Raw genomic sequence first — 25,944 nt, 5'->3', positions numbered from 1 at the left:
AGCAATGAAGACCAAGGTGATTTTCATACATAGTAAATGGTTTTGCTTAGAAGCACTTTAGCATTTGGGAAAAAGGAGTTCTGTTTAGCAATAGAATATAGTAGGTGAATCTTGATGATGTCACTGCTATTGTTTTCAACTCTATCATAATTTACAAAATGTATTGACCTAATAAAAATATATTTGGAAACTATTGATATTGAGCCATACCATAAGGTTTATATAAAAAGCTCTGCATTGGTTTACTCTTAAAGGAAAAATATTTGGAGAAGACTAAGTTGGCTTGCAGGGAGGAGTTGGAACAACGGGCATCATTGGCAGACTGCATAACAATGAATTGATTCCTGCAGAAATAAAATTGTTACTGTTCATTTTTGTCAAAAAAATAAAAATAATTGACAAAATGTATTTGTAAAACATAAAGGAAATAAACAAATTTGCACCAAAGAAATAAGATCTCAGTTATTTTTAGCCATTTAATATAAATGTGAGGTCTTTTGTTTTTGTTTATTGGTATTGGGGATCAAACCTAGGCCTCACACATGTTAAGTAAGTGTTCTTCCACTGAGCTACTAGATTCATAGCCCTGCCAGTTATTTTAAAAATGGTTTTATGGTTTAAAATGGTTCAAATAGAAACAATTTTAAATAAGACAGTATCAGAACAATCAGATATAACTGAAATAAGCATGGATAAGTCATAATTTAAGATTGTTTACCGAGTATTATGGCTTGAATGTGAAGTATCCTCTAAAAGCTCCTATGTTAATGCAGGAATATCTGAGGTGAAATGATCAGAGTATGGGAGCTGTGCCCTGATCAATCCATCCTAGTTTGAATGGACTAGCTGGTTGTTAACTGTGGGTGGGTAGGGTGTGGTTGGAGGAGGTGGGTCACTGGGGGCATGCCCTAGAGAAGGATTCAGCTTCCCTGTGCCACTTGTCTCTGCTTCCTGGTTTCCATAAATGGAGTGACTTTCCCCCACTATGCCCTTCCACCAAGATGATCTTTCTCACCTTGGGCCCAAAGCAATGGAGCCAGGCCACCATGGACTGAATCTCTGAAACTGTGAGCCAAAATAAACTTTTACTCTTCTAAATTGTTCTTGTCAGGTATTTTGGTTGCAGCAATGAAAAGCTGACTACTACAGAAGCATTACTACTGAAGTGATAGGAAAAATCAAGTTGTTTGCCACCTATATACTATTACAGGAAAAGAAACTGCAATATGTAATTGTCCAATAATGAACTTAGCTTTTATAAAATTAATAATTGTGTTAACAAAGCTTTTCTGGGGAAGCAGTTTATATAAATGTGTTAGGTTGTGTAGTTTGATTTGGTTGCTTCTGAAAGCTAGACATACCCAAGCATATTGATATATAGGATCTCTTGTTTTATTTTACATTTGAAAGAGCCACTAGTACAATTTTCAAACAGGGATTGCAGTCACATAACTTCCCTAGCAATTGTGATAATTAGGGCCTAAACATTGTAGAGGAATCTGTGAAGGAAAAAAAAAAAATCCTGATTCCTGAGGTCACTTATTGGGATGGAGAGTCCAAGAGATCCACAGGCTCTTCTTCTTTCTTTGGAGCAATGCCAAATGAATCATAGTACAGGTAGGTCAGGTGGTCTTGAAGAACAGTATTGGTGGAGTGATACTGGCTAAAGGGAGTTTCCCTGAGTTGCACAGCAGTCAGATCAAACCAAGGAAAAGGCCTGGGGTGGGAAAAAATAGGTTATTTTTATTTAATGTCAGTATATTTTATTTGGCATTAAGCACATGACTGTGAGGAAAAAAATTCTAGACTTAAGAATTTCTCAACAGAAACTTCCAATCTGAAAAGCAAACAAAACAAAACAAAAACCAGAGACTAAAAAATACAGAATAGAATATCCAAGGACTATGGAATAGCCACAAAAGATGGAACATACACATAATGATAATACTAGAAGGGGAAGAAAGAAAAGAACAGAATATTTGAAACAATAAGGACAGAATTTCCCCAACTAAATGTCAGATACCAAATTAGAGATCCAGGAAGCAATCTGAGAATACCAAGCAGGATAGTACCAATAAAATAAAAAATAAAAATTCAAAACTAAATCTAGACATATTTTCAAACTTAAAAAAAAAAAACAGAAGATAAATAAAAAAACTTTAAAAAAAAAAACAGAATATAAAGAACAATTCCTAAAAAAGCCACAGGAGAAAATGCCTTACCTAGAGAAAACAAGAAAAAAATTGAACTGACGTTTCCCCAGGAACCATCCACACACGAAGACAAAGAAGTGAAGTAAGTGGCAAGGAAGAGAACAATGAGTAGGTATCACTAGTGTTGACAGAAAAAAACACCAATCTAGAAGTCTGGGTCCTTCCAAAGTTAAAGAAATAAAGACTTCAATAAACAAGAATTGAAGGAATTTGTTGCCAGTAGAGTTGTCTTGCAAGGAATGTTCAAAGAAGGAAAATTATACTTGGATCTATGTAAAGAAAGGAAGAGCATTGAAGAAGGAATAGTGAAGGTAAAATGAAACCCTTCATTTTTCTTATTTTTAGTTGATCTAACAGATAACAATTTGTTCAAAATAATAGCAAGTCGTGTGTGTGTGTGTGTGTGTGTGTGTGTGTGAAATGAGTGCCAGCAATGATACAAGGAACTGGAGGGAAGAATCAGGATTATTTTATTACAAAGTACTCATACTACCTGTGAAATGGCACAGTATTTAAAATTGTCCTTAGATTAGTTTAAATGTCTAGTGCAAGGTTGTTCATAAGATTAACATACAAGTCAATCACTTTCCTAGACAGCAGAATCTTGATCCATTTTCTGTCATTATAATCACATACTACAGACTCCCTAACTTGATTTATAGATTCAGTACAGTCCCATTCAAAATCCTAGCAAGTTGTTTTATGTGTATTGGCAAATTAATTTTAAGGTTTATATGAAAGGTCAGACTCACAATAGCTAACTCAGTATCAACGGAAAACAACAAGTCAGAGAATCCATACCACCTGACTGAAGACATATTATAAAACAACATAATCAAAATAGTTAAATAGACATGATCAATGAGACAGAATAGAGAACCTAGAAATAGATCCACATAAATATGCAATATAGTTAGCTATTCTTTAACAAAAGTCCAAAAGCAATACAATAAAGAAAATATGGTTTTCAATAAATGATGCTAGAACAATGAGACATACAGAAAAAGAAAATCTAGACATAGAACTTATACCTTTTACAAAAATGAATTCAAAATACATGATAGATATGGGACTGGGGCTGTAGCTCAGTGACAGAGTACTTGCCTAGCACATGTGAGACACTGGGTTCGATCCTTAGCACCATATAAAAAAATAAACAAAAATAAAGGCATGATGTCCATCTACAACTACAAAAATGTTTTTTTAAAAAAATACATGATAGATTTAAGTGCAAAATACAGAACTACAAAATTCCTAAAAGAAAACAAGAAAAATTCAAATGGGTTTGGCATGACTTAAATTGTAACATGAAAGGTATGATCCATGAAAGAAAGAATTGATAAACTGGATCTAATTAAAATTTAAAATTTCTGCTCTGAAATATACTGTCAAGAAAACAAACACAAGCCTGGCACTGCAGTGTGCGCCCATAATCCCAGTGGCTCAGGAGACTGAGGCAGGAAAATCACAAGTTCAAAGCCACCCTCAGCAATAAAATAAAAAAATTTTTAAATGTCTTGGGGCTGGGGTTTTGACTTGGTGGTAGCATGCTTGCCTAGCATGCATGAGGCACTGGGTTTAATTCTCAGTACCACATACAAATAAAGATCCATCAAAAAATAAAAATATTAAAAAAATAAAATGTCTCAAAAAAAAGAGGAGATATACAATTAAAAAGTATAATTCACCAAGGATATATTAAAATTTGTAAACTTATTTATCATATAGCATAACTTCAAATTTTATAAGCAAAGATGATTACAAATGTGAAGTGAATTTAAAAAACTACAATTGCAATGGAAATATTAATATGCCATGCCTCTGTAACAGAACATCTGACAAAGAATATAGCACATTATTTCTCCAGTTTTAAAGTGCATAAGTATCACCTGGGATCTAGTAAAAATGCAGACTGTGAGTCCATAGGCCTGGGGTGCCAGGTTCTGCATTTCCAAATAAACTTCCAGGCAACCAACAGATGCCAGTAGTTTGGGGAGCAAAGAGTAACAGATTTGACTAACACAGGAACTTTGTGCCCAAAACACAGTCATTATTTCAAAGGCAAACAGCACATAGATGAAGAGATTAGATGAAAATTTTCTTAGTTCTTCCTATTTCTATTATAATAATCTGAAATGAAATTAAATGAGCCATACATATTTAAGAAATTAAGAAAGAGAACCACAAAATAAACTAAAAGAAATGAGGAACTAATTATTAAAAGTACTTGAATTAAAAATGAACAGCTTAGTCAGGTGTGGTGGAGCAGACCTGTAATTTCAATTACTGGAGAGGCTAAGGCAGGAGGACCACAAGTTCAAGGACTGAACAACTTACTCAGAGATCTTGTCTCAATGACAACATTAAACATCACTGATTCATTTCCCAGTTAATTAGTCACAGCTAATATTAATAGCAGTTATCGTTGAAAAAATGGGATTTGAGGTATGGGACAATATCACTTTTAGTTTACAGTTTATATGCTTTTTGCCACAAACATATTAGTTTTGTTGTTGTTTTTTAAAGTCCACATAAAAGAAAAAATGTGCAAAACAGTTAAGATTATTTTGAAAAATATTAATGAAGGGAACTTGCTCTACCAGGTAGATAATACATCTACACATGGCACACTGCAGTGTCTAACTGTGGTATGGATATAGGAAAACAAGACCACAGTTCTGGAGAGTGTACAAATATGCCCATAAATATATCACAATTTAGAAAATAAAAGTGATATTTCAAATTGATAAGAAAAGGGTTTTAGGACAATTGGCTTTCCAAAGTGAATAAAAGAATAAAAATCTCAAGTTAAAGATTTAAATATTTTTAAAAAATCAAGTACTTAAAGAAAATTAAGAGTTATCTTAGGATAAGAAGGATCTTTATAACTTGAAACTATGAAACAGTAAAGTGATTTGACAAATTTTATTACAAAAATTAGAATATTTTGAATAGCAAAAGATACAAAAAAAAAAAAAAAATGACCAGGAAAAATATTTCCAGTACACAGAATAGGGAGTTACTATTCCTACTAAAATCTCCTACAAAGCAAGTAAAACAGTCAAAACAAAAGTAGGCAAAGAACATAAAATGAGGCTGAGAGAAAACACAAGAGCAAAAATTCATAAGTTGGAAAGAGAATGAAGAAGAAATAACTATGAACCTACATGGGAATGCTGACTCCTGTGTCAGCAGTAGCAAAAGCCACTGTCCATTTACATCAAGAGCCCCGAAAAGACTTAGGAAGTGGGACCAAGTACATCTAGAAGTAGGGGTAAGAGGGGACTATAAGCAGGATACTGGTTAAAAATCTTAAAAAGAAGAACATGCCTAGTTATTTCTATGCTGCACCATCAGGATTCACCCCTCCCCATTCTGACAGTTTTTTTTTTTTTTCTCTAGAGAGGGTCAAACAGAAAGTCTTTGGGCAGGAAGTAAATAAATATGCATTGTTTAGTGTTGAGGGAAGAGATATCATGTTGAAAAAAGAGAAAATAATGAAGTAAAAAATATATATATACAGTGAATAAAACACGCCCCCCCAACACACACACACACACACACACACACACACACACACACAAATTTCTCTAACCTGGATTCCAAAAAACTGATCGCCAAGTATATCTCTTCTAGGTAGGAGAGTGGAAGAAGTCTGACTCACCAAGAGAAAAGTCTAAAGATACCAATATTCAGGGTTTCCCAAGGAAACAACTGACCAAATCGGTCTATACTAAAGATCATTGTGATGATCAAAGTTTTTAAACAATTGTGTGTATGTGTGTGTGTGCGAGTGCGCTAGAGATGGAATCTGGGGCCTCATAAATACTAGGCAAGTACTCTACTACTGAGTTATACACCACACCTCCAATCCACTTTTTAGTATCCAGGATCTTGAATATGAACAAACTATCAAGATTCCCCATTTATTTGAAGAAAGTTTCTAAAATGATAGAGACCAAAACAATTGATTAGAAAACAACTTAAAAGAAACAGTCTACTCAGAGAAGAGAAAAACAATAATAGTTGATATTCTCAAATGGCATATTGCAAAATGAAATGACAGCAGGGTGCTACATAAAATAGGAATATTTAGAGAGTAAAACAACTTTTAAATGTAAAATAAGATAGCAAACATGAAAATATTCTGCTATTAAAATACAACATAAAGGCTGCACAGTGGCACATGCCTGTAATCCCAGCAGCTCAGGAAGCTGAGACAGGAGGATCAGGAGTTCAAAGCCACCCTCAGCCATGGCAAGGTGTTTAGCACTCAGTGAGACCCTGTCTCTACAAAATAGGGCTAGGGATGTGGCTCCAAGGTTGAGTGCCCCTGAGTTCAATCCCGGCTACCTCCACTCCCCCCCCCAAAAAAAAAAGACAGGAAAAAAACAAGATAATTGAGGAAATCTCTTAGAAAGCAGAGAAAAAAATATACCAAAGATAGGAAAGATGAAAATCAGAGGATCCATCCAAGAAGTCCAACATTTGACTAATAAAAATGCCACAAAGGGAAAATAGAGAAACAGGAGAGGGGACAAAATTATGAGACATAATTAGAGAAAACAGAAGAATTTAGTTTGCAAAATCCCAATGAATATGCTGTTGGTGGTGGTTGTCTTTTCTTTGTTTTTGTGGGTGGCAGAGACATGAGTATTTGTTTTACAATAAATCATTAAACTATATTTATGGCTTTATGGATAGGTATTCTATGTATGTATTTACAATTTTTTAAGTTAAAGGGAAGAAAGGTCCACCAAGTGTTCAACAATGAATTAAAATAGACCCACTGTGTGAGTCAGCTTTTTGTTACTGTGACCAAAATACCTGAAATGATCAATTTAGAGAAAGAAATGTTTATTTGGGGCTCAGGGTTTCAGAGATCTCAGTCCATGGTTGGCCAACTCCATTTATTTGGGCCCAAGAAAGTCATCATGGCAGAAGGGTGTAGTAGAGGGAAGCTGCTCAGCTTATGGCATATGGGAAACAGAGAGAGTCAAGGAGGAACCAGGGACAAAATATAATCCCCCAAGGGCATGCCCATAGTGACCTGCTTTTCCCATCCACACCCTACCTGCCTACAGTTACCACCCAGGAATCCATTCAAAGGAATAATCCATCAACTGATTAGGTTATGGGCCTCATAATCTAATCATTTTACCTCTGAACATCCATGAGCTTTTTCAGGGGACATCTCACATCCAAACCATAATACTCACATTGTGGCACATAATAAAATCTCAAGATACTGAGGTAAAAAGAGCTTATCAGCTTCCAAATCAGAAAGAAACAGATTTCAGACAAAGGATCAAGAATTAGAGTGGTATTATAACTCTCAACAGCAATTCTGGAAGCTCAAAGACAATGGAGCAATGCCTCAAAATTCTGCAGGAAAATTATTTTCAACCTAGAATTCTGTATTTGGCTATGTTCTCAGTGAAACATTAGGAGAGAATAAAAAACATTTTAAGATATAAAATATCTCTAAAAGTTACTTTTGGTGTACCCTTTTCTTTAGGAAGATACAACAAGGTATGTTTTACTAATATAATAAATCAACTATCACAGAAGTCAAGTGGTGTTCAAGAAACAAAATAACAAAGAGATGAAAGAAATTCCCAGGATAATAGAGATTATAAAAATAGAGATTAACCCAAGACAATAGAGAAGAAAAATCCTCAATCTGAAAGCATATCACACCCTAGAGAATAAACTGCCCATCAGTGATTCACTGAAATCCAAAAGAAGGAGGGAAGAATCAAGGATTACTTCCAGGGCTCTAGTTTGAACAACCTGATGAAGCACTATGTAATTAGATAAGAAACCCTAAATGAGCAGGGTATAAGAGCAGATGTGTCTTTGGACATGTTGTGTTGCAACAGAGAGCGAGAGTATGCACTTACCAAACAGCATTGACACAGAGTTATGAGCTATCAGAACAAAGATGGCAACCTAAGTTCCCGAAGAGATCACCCAGGAACAAATGTAGAACGAAAAGAAAATAGGGCCTAGGAGAGCCCTAAAAACTCCCAGATTTCAGGATGGGAGAGAGGAAGTCAACAAAAGGAGAGATCAGAGAGATAAGAAGAAAATGAAGAGAATGTGTGTATTATGGTTTAGATATGAGGTGTTCCCCCAAAGCTCATGTGTGTCAATGCAAGAATTTTCAAAGATGAAATAATTAGATTATGAGAGCTATAACCTGATCAATCCACTGATATGGATTAACTGAGTGATAATTATAGGCAGGTAGGCTGTGGATGGAGGAGGTAGGTCATTGGAAGTGTGCCTTTGAGGTTTATTTTTTGTCCCTGGTGAGCGGAGCTCTCTCTCTGCTACCTGATTGCCATGAGCTCCCTCCTTCCTCCGTGCCCTCCTGCAGTGATGTTCTGCCTCACTTCAATCCAGAGCAATGGAGTTGGCCATTAATAGACTAAGACCTCTGAAACCATGAACCCCAAATAAACTTTTCCTCCTCTACATTGTTCTTGTCAGGTCTTTTGGTCACAGCTACAACAGGTAGACTAAAACAGTGGGGAAACCTGAAAAACAAAAGATATTGCTTCAAGAAGGATGACATGCTTAATAGTCAAAGAGGAAAAGGAGTTAAAATTGTACAGTGAATTTCATGACAGGGAAGTCACTTATCATAAGAGCAACAATTTTTACTATGTGATATCAAAGATTAAAAAGATTGATTTTAGAGTTATCAAGCTATAGAGAAATAGCACACTTGTGTTGTTGGTGGAAATGTTTTTATAAGCAATTTGGGAATATCTGTCAAACAGGAAACATATGATATCTAACCCAGATACTTATCCACATACTTTTTCCAACAGAAATTCTGGGTCAAGTGTGAAAAATAAGTACAAGAATGTTCAAAGCAGCCCTTTGTAGAAAAGTTGAGGCAGAAGGAAATAACTATATCAATATCAAGTGGATATAGGAATGATCAAATTTAATAAATGTTTCTAATGCATGCCTATGCAACTGCTCATAAATGAAGCAGATATGGTTGTGCTAACATGGAATGGCATGAAAAAGCAGTATATGTAGTTCCCATGTTTCTGACACCATACACAGGAATGAATATGCATGCACTATTATAATGGCAATATAAATGTGTTTGTAAATACATAGGTAGGTAACAAGACAAAAATAAAAACAGAGGTAAAATTTATGAAATGGTATTGGGGCAAAGGAGTCTTTTACTTTGCTACCAATCAAATTTTTTACAAGAATGTATTATTTTATCAATTTTTAAAAAGAACATGAAAGGATAAAAGAGCATCTACTAAGCCAAGAATATGGGAGAACTAGAATGGTTGGCTGGCTGACATCTTACCTTCTATGAAGCAAGTTCTTGACATAGGATTTGCTGATGACATGTGGTAGCTGAAATTCTGGGCAGGATTCTTCATGTTTCATACAGTCTTTGAAGTGAACAGAAAGAAATAGTTGATTCAAAAGCTGCAGTGCTTGTCGGCAATCCACATTGCTTTCTGTGCACATGTTTAGGGCTGCATAGATTAATCCCTCCAGCCATTTGATATTGAGGATTATTCCCCCTACACATCAATGAGAAAGTAAATACCAATCAGCACACCAAAAATGAGTTACAGGGATCCTAGGAGAAACCCGAGACACTGATTATAAGCCACAGGTTGGTAATAAGGACCTGGAGATGAGCAAACACTCTTCCCTCCAATAGGTAACAGCTCAATTTTCCCTTTATAACATCATGTGTTGACCATACAAAGGAGGACAGATGACTAATGTAGACATTGCAAATGAGGCAAAAGTTTATCCAGAATGGTCCTTGCCAATAATGGAAGGTACTGGAGAAAATTTAAGATTAGAATATGGGAAAGCCATTTTAGTTCCAGATATTGCATTCTCTTGTTTATTTCCTCTGGTTATTTCCACTTCATCTTTAAGAGTACAGATAACCAGCCTTCTCAATATTCCCTAATTATGGCTGCTTTTTATCATCAAACACTGATCTAATTCCAAACCTAAAGGACTGAGAATATATTTAAGTTGTGCTCTCCACAACAATCACGCCATTCAGGGATTTAATGAGATCAGAACAGGCGAGGGAAAGGCAATTTCAAAAGAACACCATAAATATAGTGAATCGTTACCATCAGGACTGTAGGGGCAGGTAGCCCGAAGAATCACAGGATCTTGGAGAGCAGCTGTGATTTCCTTATTGGCTCCCCAGATCTTCTCAAAATCCTCAACACAATGATACTGAGGTCGCAAGATGTTGGTGTGGTTCAATAATAGTTTCAACCTGGAAGGCACCAAAACTGGGAATGCAATGCCATTTATGCCAAAGACTGGGATAAATAAGTATATAATCTATTGCATTCACACCCAACACCAGCAAACAGGCTTTCCTACATAGCACTGCTCAGAGGCAAATGCAGGTCTAGGTCTGCAATGAGGGCACTAATTAGTTGGATTGTTCATCCATCCATCTAACAAACACTAATTGAATGTTTTCATGTGCCAGGCACGAGGCTAGATACTAGGAGTAGAAAAATAATATTTGATACATATTTATAGTAACCTCTCATGTTGTTGACTGTTAGTTTCTCTTCTCATTGATGCACAGAGGAATATCATTCAGCTTCAAGTAGTGGGAGATAATGTGCTCCTACAAATTCTCAACATTCACACAGCAAACAAATATCTCACCCACAAGCACTCTTTGTGGGAAACTGGGGAAGACACAATTAGAAAGGCTGGCTGGGTCTTTCAGCAGATCAAGCTGCCTTATCTTTATTACTGGGAATGACCAACTCCAAGAGGGAAGCAGTAGTCAGAGATAAGAAAACAGCCGTTCTGCCAATTATGTTCTTGTCCTAACAAGATACCTGGGTATTGGGATGGCTGCTACAAAGCTGAACACAATGCAGGCCTTTTCAAGACTGGTTTGAATTTGTATGCAGATATGAGGCAGCTGAGATGGCAAGCAGCAGAGGAATATCACGTTGGCCCAACCCACCAGACCAGAATTATGGTAAAAGCACTGGACCCCCAGCTTCTGGAACTCAGCTGAGAAGGATAAAGGAAGACAGAAAAAGAGCACAGTACCAGGAGTTTGACCTGAGCATCAGTTATGGGGAGAGGATGATCACTATTTTATCTCAGTAAATCAACCCAAGACTTGCTGCCACACATATCAGAAGACACTCCTATCTATCTTCTTCGAGCTACGCAGCAAGCCCTAAGCCCGTTGCTAAAGCAGCCAGTGCTACTGCAGCAACATTTGAGATGCTAATACAATTAATTTTTATCTTACTTTTACACCAAATGCTAGAATTCTTCAAAAAGTTTTAAGGAAGAAAAAAAATCTCTCGGCTTCAGTTTACTGAAGATTTACAATGGGCCAGAGAATTTACTTTATGTACATTATTTAAGGTAATCCTCATAAGGATCTTCTGAGGCAGAGCCGAGTTGTATTCCTATATTATAGAAGAGGAAACTCAGACTTCAGTATGCCATGTGACTTGCCCAAAGTTATACAGCTCAGTGTCTTGGGTGGGTAAGACTAGGAGAGTAGAAAAGTATAGAGCAAACACTGGGAAGAGTTTGGAAAGATTTAAAGAGTTCATAATGTAAGTATACACAACTTAATAGGATATTTATCAATACAGAGAAATGTGATAATTCATGGAGTGCATAAAAACACTCACTGGTAGTTAATCATTTGATTGTATTTAATTCATGGAGTGCATAAAAACACTCACTGGTAGTTAATCATTTGATTGTATTTAATGCAATACAAATTTTTCAAAAGTGAGAATTTAAAGCATACACTCACATCTGGCACATATTCTAAGTGTCATTGAAAAAAAGGATATGTGGGGAATGAGATTGACCAAATTATATTGTGCCTGTATATATGTATGAATATTTAACAAGAATCCAACCAGTATGCATAATTATAATACACTGACAAAACTTTTTAAAAAGAAAATATGAGAGACACTGGAGAGGTGACTTCTTATTTTAACAACCAAGAATACATGACAGAAATGATGCTGAGATTATCCAGATACTCATGATCCTGGAAAACAGATAGGACAAAGAGAAAGTTTAGAAAGCAGGGGCATGCATCATTCTTTCATGAGTCATTCTATTTCCTTACTCTTGCATAGAAGTTGATGCTGATCATTTTGAATCTTTGGTTCTTTACACAACACACAGAGGAATTTTTTTAAGAGAGAGAGAGAGAATTTTTTTTTAGTATTTATTTTTCAGTTTTCAGTGGACACAACATCTTTATTTTATTTTATGTGGTGCTGAGGATCGAACCCAGCGCCCCATGTGTGACAGGTAAGCACGTTACCGCTTGAGCCACATCCCCAGCCCACATAGAGGAATTTTTAAACTAATTTTATTACTAAAAACATATTGCTTCCCAAAGAATATATGTACTATATTGAAATATCATATTTACTAATTCTACCACTGGGGCTAGGAAATATGCCTTAATCTGGCACAATCGAGCACACCTGTAACCCCAGGGACTCAGGAGGCAGAGGCAGGATGGTTGTCGCAAGTTCGAGGTCAACTTCTACCACTTAATGAGCCCCTATCTCAAAATAAAAAATAAAAAATGGGCTGGGGATGTAGTTCAGGTATAGAGCACTCCTAGGTTCAATACCCAGTACTGAAAAAAACAGAAAGAAAGAAATACACCTTGAGTAATAAGACTTTTTAAAAAAGTTTCCTTTCTATAGAAAGAACATTTACAAATCAGTAAGAAAAACATAGGCACTCTAACTTAAAAAATGGGCCAATACTGAAAAAAGATGAAATAGCAATAAACTTACAAAAAAATGTAAATTCCTCTAGTGATCAATTAAAAACAGGAAAAATTGAAAAGGCAATTAGAATGGCAATGTTAAAAATGATTCCCAGCATTGACAGTGGCATAATAAAACAATTTTCATACATTGCTGATAAAAATTTACACCTGAACAAGATTTTTTGAGGTTAATTTAAAAAAAAAAGTATTAGAAATTCCTTAACAAATAAATATATACTTACCACATGACTCAGCCATTTCACTCTCAAGTATTTACCAAAGAAAAATGAAAGTAAGGAATGGGAATATAAAGTTTGCCTAGCATGCATGAGGCCCTGAATTCAATCCCCAGCTCCACAAAAAGAAAGAAAAAAGAAAGTAGTGCACATGAACACTTACATTAAAAATGTTCATAGTGGGGCTGGAGATGTGGCTCAAGCGGTAGCGGGCTTGCCTGGCATGTGTGCGGCCCAGGTTCAATCCTCAGCACCACATACAAACAAAGATGTTGTGTCCGCCGATAACTAAAAAAATAAATATTAAAAATTCTCTCTCTCTCTCTCTCTCTCTCTCTCTCCCCCTCCCTCTCCCTCTCTCTTTAAAAAAAAAAATGTTCATAGCGGCAGCTGGGGCTATAGCTCAGTTGGTAGAGTGCTTACCTTGCATTAACAAGGCCCTGGGTTCAATCCCCAGCACCCCCCAAAAAATGTTCATAGTGGCTTTATATGTGATAGCCAAAAACTAAATACTCTATATTAACAGGTGAATAAACTATGCAATATTAATACAATGAAATGATACTCAGAAGTAAAAGGATATTGATACATGAAAGACATATCTCAAAATAATTATGTAGAGTAAAAGAAACCAGACCGAAATAAATGCACACTGTATGACCCCATTAATACAAAAAAAAATTCTAGAGAATAAAACTAATCAATCTGTAGAGACAGAAATCATTGTCATTAAATTCTTGGGTGGGGAGCTGCAGGGATATAGAGATTCATGAAGGGCAAGAGGCAACTTTTGAGGGTATGCTCATTATCTTGAGTGTGTTGATGGCTTCACAGGTATACTATTATAGTTTGGATATGAGGTGTCCCCCAAACACTCCTGTGTTAATGCAGGAATGATCAGAGGTGAAATGATTAGATCACAAGTTCTATGACCCAATCTGTGGACTAATCCATTTGATGGATTAATAATTTGAATGGACTAACTGGGTGTAAACTGTATGCAGGTGGGGTGTGCCTGGAGGATTTATATTTCCTTGGTGCCTCACTTGCTTCCCCTGCCTGCCCCTACCCTCTCCTTCCCAGCTGCCATGAAGTGAGCAGCTTTCCTCTGCTACACCCTACCACCATGATGTCTTGGTCTCACCTTGGGCCCAGAGTAATGAGCCAGAAGACCATGAACTGAACCTCTGAAACCATGAACTCAAAATAAACTTTTCCACTTGTAAGTTGGTCTTGTTAAGTATTTTGGTCACAGTGACATAAAACTAACATATGTACACGTGTCAAAACATTAAATTATGGGCTGGGGATGTGGCTCAAGCGGTAGCGCGCTCGCCTGGCATGCGTGCAGCCTGGGATCCATCCTCAGCACCACATACAAACAAAGATGTTGTGTCCGCCGAACAACTGGAAGAATAAATATTAAAATTCTCTCTCTCTCTCTCTTTAAAACAACAACAACAAAAATAAACATTAAATTATATGCTGTGTATGTAGTTTATTGTATGCAAATAACATCTTAATAACATTATACCCTCATGTTGATCTAGTAATAACTGACAATCCTGAGAAGAAGATTACAGGTACTTATTATTTTCTTCTTTCTAATATTTTTATTTCAAAATAAAACATAACTTTCAAAAATTATGTACAAGGAAATTCAACTAAATATTTATGGCACAGTTATGTAAATTACAGTATATCCCATACTTTGGAATGCTATACAATCTTAAACTCATATTTACATTAATCTATTTACTGAGATAAATAAATTTTAAATCCTGAGACAAAAATAGAGAAAGGTAGAATGGGCATGGAGGATCTGGCACTCCTAGCCACTGCCCAGACACACACCTTTGCATCTAAATGTCCAGACCCCAGAGGCAGTAAGCATACCTGCCCAGAAGACACAGGGAGTGCTCTCAAAGACTGTCTGTGGGACAGTGGAAGGGTTTTAAATCATTATTGTGAAGTGATACAGAAATATGCTTATGATATATTAAATTTAAAAGGCATAATACAAACAGGTAGGCACAGTATCGACGTTATGGTTTAGATCTGACGTGTCCTGCAAAAGCTCGTGTGTGAGACAATGCAAGAATTTTCACAGGTGAAAGGATTAGATAATGAGAGCTATAACATAATCAGTGGATTAATTCACTAGTATGGATTAACTGGGTGGTAGTTATAGGCAGGTAGGGTGTAGATGGAGGAGGTAGGTCACTGAGGGTGTGCCTTTGGGGTTTGTATTTTGTCCCTATTGAGTGGAGCCCTCTTTCTGCTTCTTGTTTGCCTAATCCTGAGATGCTTTCCTCTGTCCTTCTGCCATAATGTTCAGCCTTACCTTCCGCCCAGAGCAATGGAGTTGGCCATCTATGGATTGAGATCTCTGAAACTGCAATAAAATAGACCTTTTCTCTTTGACACTATTCTTGTCATATCTTTTTTGATCACAGCAATAGAACTGACTAAAACAATAACTGAGATAATTAGAGAAATCAAAAGGAAAGAAAGCTGGGCTGGAAATATAGCTCAGTTGGTCGAGTGCTTGACCTGCATGTACAAAGGCCTGGGTTCAATCCTCAACAGAACAAAAAGAAAAGGGCAGGGGCAAGACAACTGATAACCCTGATAAGATTATTACAGGTAGTTATTATTTTCTTCCTTCTAATATTTTATAATATATATTATTTATATTGTTTTATTTTTCAGGTTTTATTATTGAAAGATGATTTAGATACAGTGCCACACAGATCTGAAGTATATGTTTTGAACAGTTGTAAAAAATGCATACATTCATATAATTCATACTTTTCTCAAGATGTAAAATATTTCCATCTCCCCAGAAATTCCTCCAGGACCTTTCTCAGTCTTTCTTACCAGAAGTAATCATTGTTCTTATTTCTTTTTCTTACAGTACTGGGGATTGAACCCAAGGTCTTGCACATGGTAGGTAAACAGTCTACCACTAAGCTATATTCATAGTTCCTCCTTGCTCTTATTTCTATCACACAGGTTAGTAAATGGAATTATTATTAAACATTTTTTGAAATCCAATAAATGTTATTTTTAAAAACTACCAGGCCAACTGCAAATATTTGAAACTGTTTAACGCCCACCAGAATTTACCTAGTTGAGTTAGAAGATTTGAACTTTGTATGGAAAGCTTCCCTGAATCCAGAAGATAATTCACCACCAAGGACACAGGCAGGAGAGGCTGATATAAAACAGTTCAGTGGAGAAAAAGGTTGTTTTAAACCACATGTTTAAAAGCCATCTTTCTAGCTTTTGGAGCTAGCAATCTAAGCACTCTGGTGCTGTGCACAAGAATTCCCCGTTTAAAGGGACTCTCAAAATGGCTTTGAAATCATCTAACCAGCACATCTAAACTCCACTGTCTAACACACATTGCTCACCCAGGACCTCTGGCCTCCGAGTGGAGATCCGCAGACTTGCAGCAGGGATGGGGACAAGTTGTAGCAGTGTACGAGCCAGTTGCTTCCCGAGACGGCCACCTCCAATGATGCCAACCTTTAGGTTCCTGTTGTCATCTATGTCCACGTCACCTGATTTAGTTGAGAGAGAGCTGGAATTTTGATTCTTTTGTAATAATTCTCTGGAGAATGAACAGACAAACATACATAAATATATGTACACACTATAGCTCTTCCTGTCAACGTCTAATGTTCATTGCTTTCATTTTCTCAGAAGCCTAGTGGCACCTTAGGTACTTCAGAGAGAAAGCATTTCAATCGTGTGCCATTTACCCAGCTTTACTAACAAATTAAATGTTCCATCTGAATAAATTTTTTAGAAATGTTATCACACCCCCTTTCCAAGGGACCAAAATTAGATTAAAACCTTTTAAAATGAACATCTTTTGGTTACATACATTATGTGTTTTCCTGCCTTCTTAAACACAAGTCTGAATATTTAATCATTTCATTGACTTTGGGCCATCACTGTGAACAGCCAATCTTGTACCTTATACCATAGTGTGTGACGCATGTGGACTTACTCCTTTTTGTTTTCAAGGCTGACAGCTGTCAAATTTTTTTAATCATGATAAAGAACAAATAACAAGCAATTAACCATTTTAGCTATTTTTAAGTGTATAGTACTATTAACAATAAGCACACTATTGTGCAACAAATCTCTAGAAAGAGACAGGAGGATCATAAGTTCAAAGCCAGCCTCAGCAATTTAGCAAGACACTTAGCAACTCAGTGAGCTCCTGTCTCTAAATAAAATACAAAAAGGGGCTGGGCATGTGGCTCAGTGGCCAAGGACCCCTGAGTTCAATCCCTGGTAGCAAAAAAACAAAAACGAAAACCTAAAACTACATATCCATTGAATAACAACTCCCCTGCCCCCAACTTTTGGCAACTACATTCTACTTTCTGTTTCTGTTTCTGCTTTAGATGCCTCACTGAAGTGTAATCATGCAGTATTTATCTTTTTGCAACTGGCTTATTTCACTTAGCATAATGTCTTCAAGTTTCATCCATGTTGTAGCATAAGATTTTTTCTAGGGCTGAATAATATTCTGCTGTGTTATATAACACAATTTCTTTATCTCTTCATCACCAGTGGACACTTAGATTGCTTCCACATCTCGACTACCAGTAATGATCCTGCAATGAACGAATGTGCAAATATCATGCTGAGATTCTGTTTCTAATTTTCTTGGATATATACCCAGAAATGGATTTTTGGATCATATGGCAATTCTGTTTTTAAAATTTTGAGGACCCTCCATATTCTCCTCTGTAGTAACTACACCATTTTACATTCTCACCAACAGTGCACAAGAGTTCCAATTTCTCCACATCCTCACCAAAACTCGCTTGTTTCATTTTCTAATTACAACCATTCTAACAGACATTCTAATAGGATAGTTCATTGTGAATTTGATTTGCATTTTCCTGATGATTAGTGATATGAGCATCTTTTTATATACCTGTTGTCCATTTCATGTGTGTGTGTACATATGTATGAAATATATATACAGTGAAATATACACAAGTAATGTGTTTGACTTCATTCTTTAATAGGTGGATAACCAATTTCCCCAAAACTATTGGTTGAAGAGACTATCCCTGTTGTGTAGATTTGGTATAGGATCACTTGACTGTATTATGTGGTTTATTTCTGGGGTATTTTGTTCCATCAGTCTATTGGCCAACTTTATGCAAGTACCAAGCTGTTTTGATCACTATAGCTCGGTAATGTGTTTTGAAATCAAGAAGTATGAGGCCTCCAGCTTTTTTATTTTTTAACTTTCTCAAGATGGTTTTGGCTATTCTTTTGAGATTCCATATTAATTATTGCATGCTTTTATTCTATTTTTACCAAAAAAATGCCATTGGGATTTTGATAAGGATTGAATTAAATCTATAGATCACTTTGTGGACTTTTTTTTGAGGGATGGGGATACTGGGGTGCTTTATCACTGAGCCACATCCCCAGCCCTTTTTATTTTTATTTTTTTAATTTGAGACAAGGTCTTACTAAGTTGCTGAGGATCTTGCAAAATTGCCCAGGGTGGCCTTGAACTTGAGAGCCTCTTGCTTCAACCTCTTGAGAGTCATTGAGTTTACAGGTGTGTACAGCATGAACAATTTAATACTGTAAGTCTTCCAATCTATAAGCATAGGGTGTCTTTCCATTTACTTAAGTCCTCTTAATTTCTTTCAGCATGTTTTGTTGTTTTCAGTGTGCAGGCCTTTTACCCCATTGTGTTAAGTTTTTTTTTTTTTTTTTAATTATTTGATGCTACTGCAAATGTGTTTGTGTTCTCTCTCTCTCTCTCCCTCTCTCTCTCATGAGCCCTTGAACCCAGAGTCTGTGTATGCATGTACCACTGAGCCACACCCCCAGCTGAGATTGTTTTCTCATTTTCAGATTATTGTTTGTTAGATTAAAGAAATGCTACTAATTTTTGAGTGCTGGTTTCATATCCTGCAACTTTGCTAAATGTTTACTAGTTTTAACAGTTTTGGGGGAAGAATTTGGGGTCTTTTAATTCAAATTTGTTATATATGACAGTAGAATGCATTACATTTCATATTACACATATAGAACACAATTTTCCATGTCTCTGGTTGTATACAAAGTAGAGTCACACCATTCGTGTCTTCATACATGTACTTAGGGTAATGATGTCCAACTCATTCCACCATCTTTTCTACCTCGACACCCCCTCCCTTCCCCTCTCACCCAGTCTTTGGGTTTTCTACATATAAAATCAGTCATTATAAGCAGAGATCATTTTACTTCTTCCTTTCCAATTTGGATGTCTAATTTTTCTTTCTTCCCTAATTCCTCTCACTCTACCCGTACCACCATTGAGTGTGATGTTAGCTTGAGCTTTCCATGTCTGGCCTTTATTGAGTTGAGGTGATTTCCCTCCTTTCCTAGTTTGTTGAGTGTTTTTATCATCAAAGGGTTGCTTACTTTCTCAGCTGCTTTCTCTGCTGATCAAAATGATCCTGGGGGTTTGTCTCTTCTAAAACTTATGCTGAAACTTAATTGTCACTGTGACAGTTTTGAGAGATGGAACCTTTGGAAATTGATTGGGTTATGAGGGCTCCACCCTCATGAATTGATAAATGCCATTACCATGGTAGTAGGCTAGTTATTATAGGAGTGGTTTTGTTTTATGGCACTGGGATTGAACCCAGAAACACTCTTCCACTGAGCTACAGCCCTTTAAATTTTTTATTTTTGAGACAGGCTCTTGCTAAGTTGTAGAGGCTGGCTCACAATACTCCTGCGTTGGTCTCCTGAGTTGCTGGGATTACAGGCATGTGCCACTGTACCTGGAGCAGGAGTGGCTTTGTTATAAAACAGCCCTCTTATGTACATGCTCTCTTGCTTCCAGTCTCTCTCTTTCTGTCTCTCTCTCTCTCTCTCTCTCTCGTAGTCTCTCACCAGGTGGACTGTGAGAAATAAATGTATTTTCTTTATAATTTATAAACTCTGTGGTATTGTTATAGCAGAAAAAAAATGAACTAAGACAAGGTGTTATGTGAGGTTTTTGATTTGAGATCTCTTTTCTTTTCTTTTTTTTTTTTTAGTTGTAGTTGGACATTTATTTATTTTTATGTGGTGCTTAGGATTTAACCCAGTGCCTCATATGTACCAGACAAGAGCTCTACCACTGAGCCACAACCCCAGCCCCCTCTCTTCTTTTTTAATGTAGGCATTTAGACCTATAAACTTCCCTTAGTATTGCTTATGCTGTTATGCTGCATCCCATTAGTTTTGATGTCATGTTTCCATTTTCATTTTTCAAGATATTTTCTAATTTCCCTTTTTGTGTATCTGTGTGTGGTGCTGGGGATTGAACCCAGGACCTTGTGCATGTGAGGCAAGTACCCTACCAACTGAGCTACATCCCTAGCACTTCCCTTTTCTTTTTTGAGCCATTAATGAGTATGTTAATTTCCACATTTTTGTAAATTTTCCTTTGGCTACTCTAGGTTTTTTTTTTAGTCAGCTTTTTCATCACCGTGACCAAAAGATCTATTGATTGAAAAGAACAATTATAATTTAAGGTTTACCATTTCAGAGGTTTCAGTCCTTAAATGGCTTACTCCATTGCTCTAGACCCAAGGTGAAGTAGAATATCACGGCAGAGGGGCGTGGCAGAGGAATGGCTTAGGATTTGACAGCAAGAAGGCAAAGAGAGCACTCACCAGGAACAAAATAAAAACCTCAAAGGCACATGCCAGCGACCAGCACATCCTACCTGCCTACTGTTACCACCCAGTTAATCTGTATCAGTTGATCAATCCATTGATTAGGGTACAGCTTTCATAATCTAATCAATTCACCTGTGAAAATTCTTCCATTGTCTCACACATGAGCTTTTGGGGACACCTGTAACCCGTAACAATTTCATTGTGGTAAAAGATTCCTGATATGATTTTAATATTAGATGTGTTTAGACTTATTTTGTGGCCTAATGGTGATCTATCCTGGAGAATGTTCCATGTGTACTTCAGAACATATTGTTTCCTGCTGTAAAGTAGAGCGCTATGCATTTGTTGGTTAGATTCCAGCTGGATTTCACCCCTTTGTATCCTAATTTGGTCTCCTATCTGGTTGTTATAGCTTTTATTGAAAATGGAGAGTTGAAATCTCCTACTATTATTTGTTTGTTCTGTTTTGGGTGCTTGGTATCCAAACCAGGGCCTTGTACATGCAAGGAAAGCACTCTATCAACTGAGCTATATCCCCAGCCCCTCCTACTATTATTGAGTACCTTCAATTTTGACAATATTTACCTCATATACTTGGATGCTTTGATACTAAGGGCATATATATTTACATTTGTTATATCTTCCTGGTGAATTTGTTTTTTTTTATCATAATAAATAAGTCATTCTTTGTCCCTCATGCCAGTTTTTGACAAAGTATTGCTGATACAAATATGGCCTATTTTCTTTTGGTTACCATTGGTATGGAATATCTATTTCTATCTTTTTAATTTCAGACTGTGTGTCGTTGTCTCTCCATTCAGCAACTCTGTGTCTTTTGATTGGAGAGTTTACTCCATTTATATATAAAGTAATTGCTGATAGGGAAGGACTTACTTTTGCCATTTTGTGAATTGCTTTCTGCTTTATCTTGTAGCTATCTTGTTCCTCTTTTTCTCTTGCTGCTTTCCTTTGTGTTTCATTTTTGTAATGATATGTTTTAATTCCCTTATCATTTTCTTCTGTTTATCTTCCATGGGGATTTTCTTTATGGTTACCACAGAGAAAGACATAAGAATCCTAGGTATAATAACTTATTTTAAACTGATATGGTTTTACTTTAATCACATATAAAAACTCTATTTCTTTACTCTTCCCCTCACCCATTTTTTGTTATTGTTGTCACAAATTACACCTTTTTATATTTTGTATCTATAAACATAATCAGTTGTTTCATGCTTTCACAATTCTATAACAGAATTAGGAATTATTTATATAACACCTATTACAGTATTGAAGGCTATGTATTTGCATATATATTTAACTTTACCAGAGAGATCATTTTTGTATACTTTCATGTTGCTATCTAGCATCTTTTCATTTTAATGTTAAGGACTCTCTTTACCATTTATTGTAAGGCTTATCCAGCAGTGATGAACTCCCTGATCTTTTATCTGGGAAGGTATTTTTTTCTCCTCAATGTTTGAAGGAGTTAGACTAGATAAGGTATTTTCAGTTGGCTATTTTTTCTTACACACTTTGAATATATCAAATCACTCTTTCTGGCCTGTAATGTTTTTGTTGAGAAATAGTCTTTTGGAAGCTCCCTTGTATGTGAATTGTCTTTTTTCTGTGTTCAATGTTCTTTGATAGTTTGAATATGGTGTGTTTGTATGGGTTCTTTAGATTCAAGTTAGAGTTCTTTGAGCTTCTTGAATTTAGACTTTCTTCAAATTTTGGAAGTTTAGGGCCTGTATTTCTTCAAATAGGTTCTCATCTCCTTTTGAAATTCCCATCATGCATCTATTGACCTGCTAAATGGTGTCCTCTATCTTCATCTCTCTTCTCCTCCCTTCTCCTCCTCTCTGCTTCTTTCTTCCTTCTGATTTCATAATTTTAATTGTCCCATCTTTGAGTTCACCAATCCTTCTGTTTGGTTAAGTCTAATGTTGAACATCTCTGGTGAATTGTCTCATTTCAGCATTCTGTTCTTCAGCTCAAGATTTTAATACTTTCTTTTTTTTTGGTGATATTCTCATTTGTTCAAGTGCTCTTTTTCTGATTTCATTTAGTTGTTCACCTGAGTTCTATAAGTCCTTGTGCTTTTTTATTTTTTTAAAAAAGATTGCTATTTTGAATTGTTAGGTAATTTGTAGATCTGCTTCTTTAGGGTTGGTTTCCAGAGATTGTTTGTTCCATTGATTGGGCCATGTTTTCTTGTTTCTTCATATATCTTGTTATTCTTTGCTGGGATTTGAGAATGTAAAAAACATCCACCTCTCTCAATCTTTATAGACTGGTTACATACTGGGGGAGAACTGTACCAATTGTCCAACAGGAGATCCTGAGGCCTTCTTAAAGTTTTTCTGGGTAATGTTTTCTCTGGGTTTTTTTTTTTTTTTTTTTTTAGTTGTAGATAGACACAGTATCTTTATGTGGTGCTGAGGATCAAACCCAGGGCCTCACACATGCTAGGCAAGTAAGTGCTCTACCACTGAGCCCCAGCTCCAGCCCCTCTGGGCTTGTTTTTGTAATTGCCCAACTAGAGAAGTCAGTCTGTTTCTTTTGCAGGAGCTTGCGCTCGCTCGTTCTCTCTCTCTCTCTTATGTCTCACCAGGATACTGCACATTCTCTATTCTACAAGAAGCCACTGAGCTCTTCTTGGTTCTCATTCAAAGCATGTTGACCCCCATCAGGCAGTCTTTCAGGCAACCCTGAAAAGCTAGAATGTTGAATATACATTTCACTTTTCTAAGGTAAAATCTCTAAATTGGGTGTTTTCTACTGATCATACCAAGTTGTAGTGGTTTGAGAAAGGCTATCTCAAGTCAAGTGCAACCATTTTTCTTTACTCTTACCATGTAGCTGTTATTTGCTTTACATTTTCCTGGAGTCCACCAACTTATTAACTGGTTTCAAAAGTTCTCATAAAGCCTTTTTAGACATTTATTTTTGTTAAGTGTCTCTGTGGAATTATGAGGTCTTGGGCTTCTTATTCCTCCATCTCCCTGACATCACCTGCAGACAGCTGTCAATTTTCACTATTGTTAAGATGAGTGAACCCCTGTCCTTCCATATATGTACTCTTTCTACTTAGCTATTTCAGTTTTGCACATACCTGTGAAATCAGGTAACATTTTTATAAAAATGTTATGATTTATTAAAATAAATGACTTATAAAAGCAAAACAGACCTGAGAAATTGAGGATGAAGGATTTGAGTCTAAACTTTTCAGAGACTGACTTAGTATTGGTCCTGGATGCCTTTTTTTTTTTTTTTTTTTGACCCAAGAGTAACAAAGTCTACCCTCTGAATACATAGAGTATTACTTTTATTTTTATTCACTATTTTATATTTGTTCTGTACTTTTGTAAAACCTAGAGTCTTAAAGCCTTAGTGTTTCCATATAAGCATCATAAGCCATATTCTACGGAAAGCTTCTCTTCTGGTGAAAGAGAACACTTTCTCTTAATGTCTAGCCAAATCTAAAATGCCTCCTGGAAAGTCCATATATTGGTTTCTCAACAGTTATCTTGGGTATAACCAACTTTATCAGTATCCTTGTTAGCCAATCAGCAAATTCACTGAGCGGAAGCTTCCTGCTCTATTTATAAATATGATCAATTCAAATGAAGTAGTCCACTAATAGGTCAGCTTCCAAAGAAAGAACTGACTCTATTTGCAGCCAATAGACAAGTAAAGGCTAGTCATTAGCAGCTGTGGAAAATAAACTGGTGGTCTTGCTGTATAAATGAATGATCATTAATTCACCAACTGAAAGGAAAATTGCACTAATCCATGTCTTATTATGCCAGGAGACCCCGGTATGAATTTTTCTGGGCCTTTCAGACCCGGAACGATTGAGTGCAGGTTGGAAAAGATAAGAAAACAATCCTTCTACCAAATTTATTCTCCAATATAAAAAAGGTTAAGTCACTTATGGATTCTTAGCAGTGAGATCTTATCTATCTTCCTGAACTTGGAGACCTAGCTTACCTCAAATTATAGAATACTTTGCAGAAGAAAGTTGCATGGGCACAGGCCTCAATCATCAGTCCCCGAGAACGACCCTGCAAATACAGCCAGAAACGATCTTCCTCTGGAATCTCACTATCAAACTGTAGGGATTCAAGGTTCTCTAGCATGTCCATTTTCAAGCCACCATCTCCTGCAGTGACAGATACCAATCAAGATGGCTTCCTACCATGGAAAAACAGGTCTATGCAGGAGAGCTTGTCTTATGGTATGTGTACCTAGGGTAAAGTTCTCATGATAGGCTACAGCACCTCTCTCTCCAATACTGAACCTGGAGTTCATATTGTTAAGTATGGATCCCCCTGAGGATTCTTTATCACTGGCCGCCCATGTATCCTACATTCATGAAAAATTTGAACAGAAACCCAAAGTAATATTGCTTCACATAGGCTACAGGCATTTGTTTTCAGCAAGTGAATATATATTAGCAATGGATTTCAGAGGTGTTCATGGGCAGGATCTTCTCCCTTCCATTCCCTAGGTTTCAGAAATAGGACAGGACACATAGGACCTTATTTCAAGGAAATCCTCCCTTTAACTAAACTTTCTGTGTTCCCCATAGGGTAGAAAAGAACCCAAACTAAATATCACTGGTCCCTTATCTAGGGCAGAGACATCTAGATTTTAGAAAATAAACTTGTAGATGTTTAATTCATCTATATACAACTCTCACCAACCCAACTGAGATGGACTCTGCTCCTCAGTACTTCTGGTCCAGGCAGATAACTAATACATATCTAAGTAGAATTACTTAAGAAAGTTTGTCATTATGACTCCTTAACTACCAGAGTACTTCAGTCTCCTAGTCTTAAAGGGGCCAGCCCCACCTGCAGGTTTTCCTGACCTGAACATGAAGAACCAAGTTCCTTTCACTACTTCTAGGAGTACTAAAACAGATCAGTATAGGACTCTTTTTTTCCCCAACAGAAGAGACT

General features: G+C 36.5%; 1 protein-coding gene across 1 annotated transcript; it reads right to left on the bottom strand.

The window, feature by feature from the left end:
• Positions 1-1,370: 1,370 nt before the first annotated feature.
• Positions 1,371-25,716, bottom strand: Noxred1 (NADP dependent oxidoreductase domain containing 1). Its single transcript, XM_027931651.2, has 6 exons — positions 24,971-25,716; positions 16,688-16,887; positions 11,096-11,276; positions 10,358-10,509; positions 9,559-9,781; positions 1,371-1,717 (listed from the first exon to the last, which is right to left on the bottom strand). Exons 1-6 carry the CDS (start codon positions 25,123-25,125, stop codon positions 1,540-1,542), a joined length of 1,089 nt encoding a protein of 362 aa, XP_027787452.1. The 5' UTR covers positions 25,126-25,716; the 3' UTR covers positions 1,371-1,539.
• Between the last annotated feature and the right edge of the window lie 228 nt (positions 25,717-25,944).

Source organism: Marmota flaviventris, chromosome 2 (assembly GCF_047511675.1).
Source record: "Marmota flaviventris isolate mMarFla1 chromosome 2, mMarFla1.hap1, whole genome shotgun sequence".
Lineage (NCBI taxonomy): Eukaryota > Metazoa > Chordata > Mammalia > Rodentia > Sciuridae > Marmota > Marmota flaviventris.
This window is presented reverse-complemented; position numbering and strand designations above follow the sequence as displayed.